Genomic DNA, 12,984 nt, shown 5'->3' on the forward strand with positions numbered 1-12,984 from the left:
CCCCTCTTCTACTCCCCAGTTCAGAGATGGCCAGCCTCGCTCTCTGAGTGGTCCACATCTCCACTCTCACATTCAAGTTCACTTACTTGAAGTTGTGCCCTATTAGGGAGGGAAAAGAGAATAGGTCTTGTATATCACGTGATGAGTTGGCTCTGCTAGTCCTGGATTGCCACAGATGGGATACTGGCCTTAGGTTAAAAACAAAGATTAACCAAAGCCCTATTTATCACTCTCTTGAGTCCACTAACTACCAGACCCCCATAAAGACAGCAGTCATCAGTTAAATAAATGAACAATTAAGTTGAGAACAGATGTGTGAAAACAGCCATTCTCTCCTGATTTACTGACCCCTGGTAGACATTAGTTTGGTAATGGACTTTATCTGCAACAAGCAGCCTGCTTCACTGCTTAACAGGGATGGTGTCTTTGATACTCTTAGTTGCAGTCTTACCCCCTGACTTCCCTTGAAGGGACCCTGGGGCTAAGCAGGTGACTTTCATGATGAACTCTGCATTTCCCTCTTAACTCAGGTTTTCACAAAAGGTTGACAAACGATTTTGCCAGCCACACTGTTTGCCGCATTCAGCTGGAATGAAATTTGAGTGGCCATGGTTCCAGCCTGTTTTCACATGTTGGTTTTCCTCAAAATATTTGGAGATTTCCAAGGTGGCCCCCCCCTTTCTGTGACGGGCTTTGATAAGGTACATTTTCATTAACACAGGGTCGTTCTTTCTACTGGAAGGTGCATGATAGAAATAAACGCTCAAGGCACCTCCCAGTGTTTGGAGGTGTAGTGGTCCCAAGATAAGATTTTTAGAGATTTTTAAGGATATTTTGATGTTTAGCAACCATTATAACTGCTGCTTACTCACAAAGTAAAAATCAAGAGTGTTTTTCTGTTCTGTTTTCTTTTCTTTGCTTTTTATCATTCTAAATTCCATTTGTTATTCTGCATGCCCAGGTGTAAAATTCCTTTGGCAGAGCAGACAGCCTAATTGAGTCTGGGAAATGGGCATCAGGGAAAAAAAGCAGAGAGGAGAGTGCAAGGAGCAAGCAGATTCAGTGACTCACATTCAGGCCAGGGATTAAAAGGGGCCATGCACTCCAGTGCTAACCCAGGGGTGCTCAAGGGCTGGCACATGTGTAAGCTGCTGCTGCTTTCAATCACAAGATGAAAGGGAAAAAGGAGGAGGCTCGGGGGAGAAGAGAGGTGTTAGTCATTGCAGTGATTGTACAAGTAGTTGTTATAATAGTTGGGTGGGGAGAGGTTGGAGTGGATTTATTATAAGGCCTAGAGCACACAGATCATGGGACTGAAGGGCAGAAAAGTACCCAGGCCTCTGAAAGAGACTGAAAATAGAACCAGTAAACCAAAGGAACCCAGGGAGTGCGCTCTCCTCCAGCTGCCTCGCTGCACCCTCTGAGTTCTGCCCTCAGAACCCATCCTGCAGACTGGCTTTCCAGATACTCAGTTCACATGGCAGGAAATTACGACAGCACCATCCCAGCTCACTCTAGCTTCTCTTATTCTGAGGGTAGCCCAGGGTGAAGCCAAACATTTTTAACACCGATTCCAAATGTTTGAAAGAATCAGATTGGTCCTGCTTGAAACAGTAGTTTAATGAGATCTAATCAACTGGCTGGGAGCTATGGCATATCAACACAGTTACCAGGAGCCCACCCCCAGGGGCAAAGGGAGACAGCGAAGTGGTCATGTGAGCTGGGAAGAAACCCAAAGAAAGAATCTTCTAGACTCCATCACTGTCCCTCCGCAGAATACAAAGATTGGTCTCTGGGTATTAACAACCTGTGTTGCTGGATTTTTTTGTTTTTGTTGTCTTGGTTTGACTTGTGGTTTGAATCAATAATTTGCTCGTAAAATGTAGTAAGAGTTTATACTTGTTTGCATCATTCGAAAAATTATACTCATTTTTCTTGGTAAGAAGAGTTTTGGGAGTGGAAAAGAAAAAATGGACATGGAAAGTTTGTTTTAGCTCCATCGAATCTAGATGTAAACTAAATGTTTTAAGAGAATTAGCCTTACACCATCCCCAGGGAGAGACACAAGTCAGTTACATTGTACTTTCTTCCATAAGAATAAGAAACATGCTGGGCCTGGTGCAGTGGCTCATGCCTATAATCCCAGCACTTTGGGAGGCCGAGGTGGGTGTATCACCTGAGGTCAAGAGTTCAAGACCAGCCTGACCAACACAGTGAAACCCTGTCTCTACTAAAAAATATAAAAAATAGCCAGGCATGGTGGTGGGTGCCTATAATCCCAGCTGCTGGGGAGGCTGAGGCAGAAGAATCACTTGAACCCAGGGAACAGAGGTTGCAGTGAGCCGAGATCACACCACTGCCTTCCAGCCTGGGTGACAGAGCGAGACTCCGTCTCAAAAAAACAAAAACAAACAAACAAACAAACAAACCAAAAACTCTGTTCCTGAATAACTGGGGAGTCTGATTTGAGTAATAATAATGTCAAGGGTGTCCGTTGAAGAGACCACCAAACAGGCTTTGTGTGAGCAACAAAGCTGTTTATTCACCTGGGTGCAAATGGGCTGAGTCCGAAAAGAGAGTCAGCGAAGGGAGATGGGGAAGGGGTTGTTCTATAGGAGTTGTGTAAGTAATGGAAAATTACAGTAAAAGGTGGTTATCTATTGTTAGCAGAGGATGGGGTTGCAAGGTGCACAGTGGAGAGATCGTAAGACTTATTGTCCAGAAGAAGAACATCACAAAGTCGATTGATCAATAAGATAGGGCAGGGACAAGTCACAATAATAAAATGTTGTAATTTTAATCAGTTAAGGCAGGAATTGGCTGTTTTACTTCTTTGTGGTTTTTGTTTGGCTGCTCCAGACTTCTTGGCTCTTGCAGGCCATCTGGACATATATGTGTAGGTCACAGGGGTTGTAATGGCTGAGCTTCGGCTCAGAGGTCTGACAAAACTCTGATCTCCCGCGAAAAAAAAGAAAAAAGAAAAAAGAAATATGTTTATAAGGGAACAGAATAGATTATTTGGATTGTGCCTAAGAAAATAAGGTTAGGTGTTTAAGGCTATATCGTAAATGATTTTTCACTATAAGGTCACCATATCTTTCAAAGGCCCAAACTTCAAAACATTGTTTCCATCAAATTACATCCCCGTCCACTTTTTCTTTCCCAATTTTATGTGTGGCTTTGCCTGTAAAGAATCCCAGCACTTGCGTGAGAGGCTGACTGGCAGCTCAGTGCTGTGCGTGCCCCATCCTCGCCCTTAGGACCTCATTCTAAATGCAGGAGAGAGCAACGTGGCAGGAAATCATTACCATCCAGCAGCTCCCCGGGACTGGGCTCAAAGGCCACTCTGCAAGCAGTTGAGGGTATTAGAATCCATTCTGGGGATTTACCTTTCTTTGCAGTAGCTTCTATTTCTTAATGCCTGAGAGATCTGAATAGCATTTGTTTTGCCCCATTTCCCTCCAGGCTTAGCGCAGATATGAATGCGGATGTGGTATGTCACACTCTGGAGTTTTGTAAACAGAACACTGGCCAACCATTGTGTCATCTCTACCCTCTTCCCAAGGTGAGTGTGTACTCACTCTGAACATCTGTTTCCAGTGACATACAAGGTCTTTGGAAATGTTAGAAAGGGAGACTTAGCTTTTACTCACTCAGTGTTTTGGGGACAGGGAGGGAGAGACAAGATGACATTTTCAATTACCCCGCAAGAAATAATATTTCTGCATTTCAGCCTAGATCTCTACTCCCATGCTACAAAGAATGTCTTTGCTGTTCAACCATTGTGGACTGTAATTTTGAACTGGGCTGCCAGTAGGCAGGAAATCTGAAAAAAGAGACGCAGAGGTTTAAATCCCTATCACTTAAAAATCAAGCAAGTCACTCTCATAGAGAGACCAACTCATGCCAGTTTGCCCAGGACTTTCCTACCATGAGCACTGAAAGCCCCACAACCTGAGAAATCCTGGGCAGTTGGTCACCCTACTCTGAGCTTTATTGCTCTTACTCATAAAATGGGTTATGATAAACTACCTCCCTCGTTGGTTTATTTTGGGAAGTAGGTGAGCTAATATGTAAAAAATGCTTAGCACAGTAACTGATACAGTTTTTAAAGTGTTAATAAAAATGATTGCTAACTAATCATTACTGATGACATTATTATTCAGTGATAGCTGTTCAGAGGACCCTGTGTGCATTGTATCTTTTTGTGTAGCTTTTGGTTGGATTGCGGAGAGGAGGCTGCAAATGTTCACACAATTCCCTCCCCACACTCTGGATGAGAGGATAATATTGAATCCAGTTAGGCCACAGAATATGAATTTTCAGGAGCTCCCTGTAAAGAAAACTTCTATGCCTTCCTTCTTGAATTGTAGTTTTTCTGGATATAACACAACAGGTTTCTATTTTAATTGTAATTTCCTTTTTATCCATGTTAAAATGAAGTCCTTTTTAGTGCTTTGTAGCCTAACCAATGACCATGATTTTGCTGATGGACGGTATTAAATGTCATAAGCCTGTTTCATTGAGCAGGAAGAAAGAAATACAAATACCCAAGGAACGTGTATATTTCATGCTTCCTCTGTTACCGACTAAGTGCCAATTACATTTCCCCCAATTCCACCTGAGGAGTTGCGGGCTCCACTGGTACCTAGAAGAGTTAGTTAACTTTAATTAAAAAAAAAAAAAAAAAAAAAAAACTTTTCATGTGTTCAAATAGCATGTGAATATTATATCATAATATAATATTTGCTGTTTGATATTGCAAGGAAGAAATGGGTCTCTGTGTAGAAATGCAAGTGATACAGTTTTTGTGATTTCCTTAAATAATAATGTCATATATACATTCCACCCACAGCTACACATGGTCGCAAAAAGTTCAACATTAAACTGTCCCATTTAAAATGGCATTCTTTATTTTTATACTCTCTAGAGTCTTCCCACCCTGACCCCCTTCTCAATTCCTAACTCTGTAACATTTCCACTACCTCTTTGGCTACAAGGGAATTGGAGGATTTCATGTGGGAACCGCCACCTTCTACCCCAGCTGGCATTCAGTGCTGCTGGGCAGCTTGCAACTGCTCCCTGGACAGCCCCCTTCACTTTCCTCTGACAGCTGTTCGAGGCCTTCGCCCTCCGCCTTGGGTCCCTCTCTGCAGCCTACATCTCTGCAGATAACCCAGAAAAGAGGGATAATGGGTGTATAAGTGGACAGCTTCCCTCTTCTCTGCCTCTGAGCTTCCCCTGAATGGCAGTCACTGACATTGACTGGGCACTCGTTGTGGGCCCAGTGCTGGTGTAGGGGCTCACACTTGATCTTGTTTTGCTCCCAAGCAAGCCTAGGATGGAGGCGTCATCATGACTCCTTTTTACAGTGGAGGAAACTGAGGGTTAGAAAAGTTATGTGACTTCCTGTCAGTCACTTCCTGAGGAAAGAACAGAACTGGGTTCACACCCCCATTGTTCTACTCAGAGATTGGTTGAGCTCTAACCGTGGTGCCAATGTTTCAGAAACTCCCCTGGGGTGTCCTCTCACAACAGCCAGCTGAAATCCTACCACCAGAAACAACAGATGTCGAAATGTGTGCTTCCTTTTGATTTTTCAAATAAATTATATTGTATTGATAATTTCTTTGAGAGTCATGATAGTGTATATACAATTTTATACCCTACTTTGTTCCCTTAACATTACATTTTGAGCATCCATTTTTCAGTGGTATATAGCAAAACTTTTTATCATTTTACAAATCACTCCTACATAGCATGTATGAATGCTTAGGTGGAATTACCTACCTGTTAGGGACAAACCGCCCCCAAAAAAGCTTCTTGGTATTGCCAACACAACCCGTCCCCTGCCCCCCGCAAACCTCTTTATGCCACCCCTCCCCTTCCCCCAAGCCTCTTTACATTTCTCACCCCTTATCTAGGCGCCCTAGTAAAGCCAGCAGACTTCACCTATCAGGCCTTGCTGCAATAAAGCAAACCCCAATTACAAACCATCCAGACCGCACAGGGGAAGGTCGCACAAAAAAAAGTAGTAAAAAACATAAACAAACTTTACCTACACCCTCTGGTACCATAAACGTCACAAGGTGATATGTGGCAGAGTTAACCAACAAACAACCCCAGGGTCTCTCTCCCCCATATAAGCCCCTCATTTTGTAAGCTCAGGACTGCCTCCTCTGTCTGTAGTAGAGCAGCCAGCAAGTTAAATAAAGGCTTGCCTAAGCTTGGGTCTCTCTCTCTCATCCTTTCTCTCAGCTGACCTAACATTACCTACTGAAGGCGGGGGAAGATACAGATGCAGACATAGATAATGTTCAGCCCCCCAGAAGGAATTCTCTTGACTCTCCTAGTCAATAGTCCTCAGAGTAGCCACTATTCCGAAGTCAATCGCCACCGGCTAGTTCATTTTTAGGAAACTATCCTTGAATATTGTATCAAAGGCCTCACGCGGCATGCGCTCCTTTGTGTCTGGCTTCTGCCTGTGAGCTTCATCCCATGTTGGGTGAACAGCATCATTCCATGTAGAATTCCCTCAACTGTCTTTGATGTAGCTTCTGCTCTAGCGTCCCAGTGAGTCCAACCAAATGTGCTCTTTCCCTCTTTCTAATACATTTTCCACATTGATGCCACGAATGCCTTGCTGTAGGATAAATATGACTTTCCCACCGCAGCCCAACCATTTGCCTGGAAAGCAATTTCTCACTCTGTCCTTCCACTTGGTGGATTATCCCTCCCCATCGTTCATGGCTCAGCTTATATGTCACTTCTTCAGGGAGGCGGGCCCTATTAGATAGCCCTCTTGTCATAGCTCTTGTATATTCCTTTCTTGAACTTGCTGCTTTACAAGGTATGTCCCTGTGTGACTTCCTGCCTGTTTCTCCCACTAGGCTCTGAATTCCAGGATGGTAAATTCTGTCTTGTTCACCACTGTACACCCAGTGTCTAGGACGGTGCTTCACACATACCAAGGAAATGTGTATTGGCGCAATGAGTGGATGATGTGTCACTAGCTTCTCATTTGCATCCCTGATGGAAATTCTGACTTTCCTCATGTCAAGCCCTCACTGATTTTTCCAGTGAATACATCTGATCCTGAACAGAGCTTGGGATCTCCACGTTATCTACACAACTAAGTACAAATTTTCACTTAGCTTTTCAGGGCCTTTGACTTGCCTTTCCCTCTGGTTGGTGAATCCTGTGCTGCAGCAAGTGACTGGCTCTCCCTTGAGCCATCCCCAACCCTCCCACCCTGCACCTTGGGTCTTCATCATTCCGTCTACCCAGACCACCTTTATCAACTCCATGTCATCTCTCAAGCTCATGTCAATGGTCACCTTCTCTGTAAAGTAATTCCTAACTGTTCCAACCAAATGTTAACTCTCCTTTGAACAATCATTGTAAAATAACTGTTCGAGCACTTACAATGTGCTAATATTGTTCTAAACGCTTATGTATATTCATGCGTTTATTCTTATGGAGTAGGTATGGTTGTCCACCCTTTATAGATGAGGAAGGTGTGGCAGAGAGACATCAAGATACTAAAGTCTCATAGATTTCCTCACTAGGATGCGAGCACATGGGGGCGGGCAGGCCTATACCTTGTCTGTCTTTGTTCTCTCCACCATGCCAGGCACACACTTACTTGGTATATGGATGAAAATGAAAATAGCAGAAGCTGGTATTTATTGATGGCCTGCCAGCCTCTGCACTTGACTGACATATGTGATCTCATTTAACAGTGCTCTTAGGTCTATATTTATTTTACAGTTAAGGAATTTTGAGAGTTGGAGAAATTAAGGAATTTCCCAGGCTATACAGCTAGTGAGGAACATGAGAGGATTCATCCCCAGATCTGTTTGTCTTAAAGCCCAAATTCTCATTCAGTGTGCTCTCTGCTTCTCTGAGACTCTGTGGGCATTGTCACTTTGAATGGAACCACTGCTCCTGGGCCAGCTAATTCCTCATAAGCAGGACTCTGCACCCTCTATGTCTGGCTTTGCACACATCTCAGACTGTAGTACAATACTAATAATGGGATGTAAGCCGTCTCCCCTATGATATGCATGCTGCAGGGATGGAGGGGATGGATGGGCCCCTCTGTATCAGGGAGCTCACAGCGCAGAAGCAAGCAGTGCAGGGCAACAGAGATTTGGCTTCAGTGGGGCCAAAAGTTAAAGGTGGAACCGCATTTGGAGCTCACAGTGAACCCCTATTCATCATCTACAGCCCACCTGAAATTCCAGGCCCACTTCTTGCCGGTCCCGTGGACATGTCTCCCTACCACTATCTACTGTATGCTCAAAAAGGACAAACTTCATCCATAATTAATTAAAGCGAGAAAAATCTACAATGTGCCACTGGTACAAGAAGAAGAAGAAGAAAAAGGAGAGAGGAGAAAAGGAGGAAGAGAAGAGGGATGGGGAGGAAAGGGAAGGAAAAATAGCCACAGGCCTCATTGCAAAGACCACTCAGGTGGTTTTGTGTTACCTATCTTGGGAGTTTATTTTTACCACTCCTCTCATTTGCACACAAAACAGCGCATTGATTGCTGTGGGGGGGGGGGGGGTGTGCACTCGCATGCTCGTGCACCTGGCTCTCCCTTGAGCCCTCCCCAACCCTCCCACAGTGTCCAAAACCATGATTCTGACACCACAGCTCACAAATTGAAAACCGAATGCAGTTTATTCTTGTGTACCCAGTGGCTCTTCAAAGCTCTCTTTTTTGGATCAGAATGTTACATTGCATGAGCCCTAGGTTGAGCCAGAAGCATCCTGGAGCCTCCTTAGCTTTAAGCCACGCCCATTTGGGTCCCCAAACCTTGAGATCTCCAGGCAGACTTCATAGCTTTGAACTGACCCCTTTCCTAACCACAGCAGTGCTGGAGGAACATGCTGCATTTACCAACATCTCCAAGGCACACTCAAGACTTCAGCCACTTTGATCTACATTAAAAGAGAATCATATTCGGAATGTAAGCCTTGTGTGGAGAGTGGTTCTCCTTATTTCCCTGGGGCTTCCTGAACTGCTGGGTGGCGGGGAGACCTGCTGCCTTGGGAAAGCAACCCAGACTTTGAAACAGCTTTTCCCACAGTGAGTTGGGTTTCTACAAGAAGCAAAAGCTCTCTGATACTGAGTGTGGGAGAGGGTGTGTATGCACAGGGAAACGTATTTCCCTGGAATCTAAACTACCAGGCAAGTGACATAAATTGGTTTGGCAATAAGTAAATTTGCACTCTTTATATGAGAAAGTGACACATGACAAATTCTGGTTTGCCTAAGCAATAAACAAGCTGACCTCAGGAATTCCCTTTTATTTTTTAAACACTAGGTGTCAAATAAAACACCTGGCATCTCTTTTAGTAGGTGGTCTCAGGTGGTCATGTTTAGAAAAAGAATTAAAGATGGACAGGAAATTGGACACTTCCTGAGACTCTGTAATCACTAAATTTCATTCTGCACAATCCACAGAACCTGATGCTCATAATGCTGTTTTTAGCTCTAAGAGCTCACAACACACTGTCAGATGTGTTATTGTCTAGTCTCCCCCAAACTCTGTTATTTCTAATAAGAGTCTTTTGGTAATAATTTCAGATTTACAAAAAGTTGTGAGGATACCGCAAGAGAGTGTACTGTTCACCCAAGTTTAATTCCCCACAATGTGAACATCTTACTATTACTTAGTCAAAAGTAAAGAAGTCAATATCACTACTGTGTATACCTTAGTAGCAACTCAAGCCCAGACTTTATTTGGATTGCACCCATTTCTCCTCTAATGTCCTCTTCTATTCTAGGATCTAATCCAGGACATGCATTGCATTTCTTTTTCATGTCTCCTTAGTGACCTCTGGTCTGTGACAGAGTCTTCATTTTTCCTTGTTTTTCATGACCTTGACAGTTTTCAGGGATACAGGTTAAGCACGTCGGTAAAGTGTTCCTTGAATTGGGATTTGTTCATGTCTTCATCTTGGTTCAACAGTGTTAGGGGTTTTTGGAAAGAACACCACAGAGGTGAAGCACCCTTCTCATCACATCCTATTAGGGTTAAATGATGCCACATGGTATTGCTGGTGAGATCAACCTTCATCACTCGGTGAAAGGGTCATTTGCCAGGCTTCCCAACTGCAAAGTCACTATTTCCCCCCTTTTCCTCTACTCTGTTCTTTAGAAGTGAGTCCCTAAGTCCAGCCTCCTACACTCAGTGAGGCCAGGGTGGACCAAGCCCCCGCTCCCAGAACATGGAATGTCTACGTATATCTTTTGAAATTCTTCTATGTAAAAAACATGTCTCTCCTCCCTAATTTATTTAATTAGCCATTTATTTATATTAGCACAGATTCATGTATATGTACTTTATACTTTGAGTTCTAATTCAAATATACACTCTTTTATTGCACAAATGTATCCAGTTTTCCAGTTTTGCTACCATTGGAAGCTTAGGGTGGCTCCCGTGTCCTTTTGACACGCCTCTGTCCTATTTATTTTTCTTCCATACTACTTTATGTTCTGGTACTACCAGATGATCCAGGCTCATCTTGTTATCTTGTATTCTTCTGCCCCTGTCCTTGAGTCAGCATGTCCCTAAGGAGACCTGGTCCCTTTTGTTGGAGAATGATATTTGGAAACCAAGATCTGGGTGCTAGGTGTGCCCATTGCTACTGGGATGTCATTGCTTATTGGCCTTCTTAGGTCCTGGTCTTCTTTGTGGAGTGCTAAGTAAAGCACATGTGTGTACAACCCAAGTATACACAAATACCTACAATTGTTTCTGTGTCTGTATGTGTGTCTCTGTGTGTGTGTTTGTGGATGTGAGCTCATACCGATATCTCTGATTTAAACCCAATATCACAGGGTCAAACTCCATTTTATAGGTATAATTATCAAACATATTTTGCAGTGGAGGCTTAAAGCCTTTACTCAAGCCTCATAAGTAGTGAGCAGAATCTGAACTCAACCCAGGGCCCTGGACTTCAGACCTGTAGCTCTTCATATCAGCACTGCCTGTGTTTAGCATAGATTCTGGAACACATTCAGAGTAGTCACTTCTCAGAGCCAGAGGGAAGTAAAGGCAGCTTTAGTTTTACTTTTCATAAAATATCATAAACACCTTAATTTTCAAGAATCTTGCACAATATCCCAACTTTCTCAGTAACAATTAAACCACTGAGATGTTCGCTCACGTAGTCACGCCTCAAGAAACATTTCTTGAACACTTACCATGTACCAATCCTACAGCCAGGTACCTAATAAGTTATCTCTTTTGACCATCCCAAGTCTGCAGGACAGATATGATTCTGTCATTTTATAAATAAGTCTACCGATACCTAGAAAACGGAGAGACTTTCCTGAAGTCTCATACTTTCTACAGAATAATTGTTTTTCTTTTTATCAGCCAGGAAATATTTATGTAGAATGAATTACGTAGAACGGTATTCCAGCAAATGTGGCAGGCAATAGCAACGTAAATGGATATTCTAGCAGGAGAGGCAGGCTTGCAGACAAACGGTGAGAAGAGACGAGTGCTCTCACACAGGGTGCCAGGAGGAATGGAAACCCCAGCAGACGAGGGCTAAGCTCGACCTGGAGGGAACAGGAGTGGAGGTGACTCCTTCAGGGTAGAGTAGAGTTTGGCCAGCACACTCTGCCTCGCCTGCATCAGCCTCTCGTGCTGGGCCCTTTACCTAGAACTCCCAGTTCCCTGCATGGCCAGCACCTTGTCCACTTACTGGTTTAAGTACCCCCTCTCCAGAAAGGCCCTCCCTGACCAGCCTCTCTGAAGAAGGTCCCCTTTCCCGCTCTCTCACAGCACTTTATTTATTTCTTTGATACCATCTGAACACAAGGACCATGTCTTTCTTGCTCACCATCTTATTCCTGGACTGGCATAGTACCTGGCACATAGTAGGTGCTCTGTAAGATTTGTTGAGTAAAAAATAGGATGAGAAGGGCAGTCCCGAATGTACCTTCCTTTCTCCCTCGTGAGGATGTATCTGCTCTCAGTGGACTATACGAGAGATCAAAGCATTCGGCTTCTTTGAGAATGTGAAGCAGTTTTCAGAAATAAACATGAGGCTCACCCCAGGGTGCCTGCTCTGGTATTCCTCCGTGGGGTTTTAGCATCTGCACTTGCATAACGCTTTTGACGAGCACTGAAGGGTGAGAACTGTTGTGCTGGAGGCTGGCGCAAGCCTGAAAGCTGTCATTGACAAGACTGAAAGCACTGTCCCTTCTCCTACTTCTCACCTCCCACACATCCAAGACCATGGATCCCCACTTGCCCTCTAACTGCATCCTTTTCCCCAACCATTCCTTGATTTCTATCCCTTTTCTGATTGATTCATCAACTTAACCTCAGCTACTGGGTTTCCAGTCCCCAGTCCCCTAGGAATAAGGCCTCTTAGAAAGACAGAGGGAATTAAAGGTTTTAGACCCAAACTATTTGGAATTCATTCCTTTTCTATGGATTTTCTCCATAGAGAAAAACAATGTGCTGACTAATTACAAAGGTGCACTGAAGTTATCTACACCCGAAGAAGAAAATGAGAAGGCCTAGTAAGCCGCTCAAGTCTCTCCCATTCTAAAAAAATAAATACAAAAACAAACCTCACAGAACACTCATTCCCCTCCAGCTTTCCAGAGAAATCAAATTTGTCTCCTACCTCTAACTGAGAGACGATTCAACATGATGTCGAAGAGCACAGATCCTGGTGCCAGCCCACCTGGACTTGAAGCTCAAAGCTTTACTAGGCTTCTATTGTACGTGTACACATTAGGGGCTATAGAATAACAGGCAATGACAACTGACATGAAATTGGACTAAGTACTTAGCATATATACATCATCTAAAATCCTCCCACACAGTTATAAGGTTATTCCATTATCTTAACTTTACAGAGAAAAAAATCAAAATTCAAATTGTTGGTTGTAAAGTTGTATAATTGACAATGTTTTTAAAAGTTCCTCTTTAACCATCTGAGGAAATCA

General features: G+C 43.6%; 1 protein-coding gene across 3 annotated transcripts in view; it reads left to right on the plus strand.

Moving 5' to 3' along the window:
- The window catches only part of AOAH (acyloxyacyl hydrolase (neutrophil)), a 221,139-nt gene that overhangs the window by 67,031 nt on the left and 141,124 nt on the right, over nt 1-12,984 (plus strand). For all 3 annotated transcript variants that reach the window (XM_011972914.1, XM_011972918.1, XM_011972925.1), the window contains one exon: nt 3,466-3,565. In XM_011972914.1, coding sequence (XP_011828304.1) covers nt 3,466-3,565 — 100 coding nt within the window. The remainder of the gene's footprint in view (nt 1-3,465; nt 3,566-12,984) is intronic.

The sequence above is a fragment of the Mandrillus leucophaeus genome, unplaced genomic scaffold (assembly GCF_000951045.1).
Source record: "Mandrillus leucophaeus isolate KB7577 unplaced genomic scaffold, Mleu.le_1.0 Scaffold100, whole genome shotgun sequence".
Taxonomy (NCBI): domain Eukaryota; kingdom Metazoa; phylum Chordata; class Mammalia; order Primates; family Cercopithecidae; genus Mandrillus; species Mandrillus leucophaeus.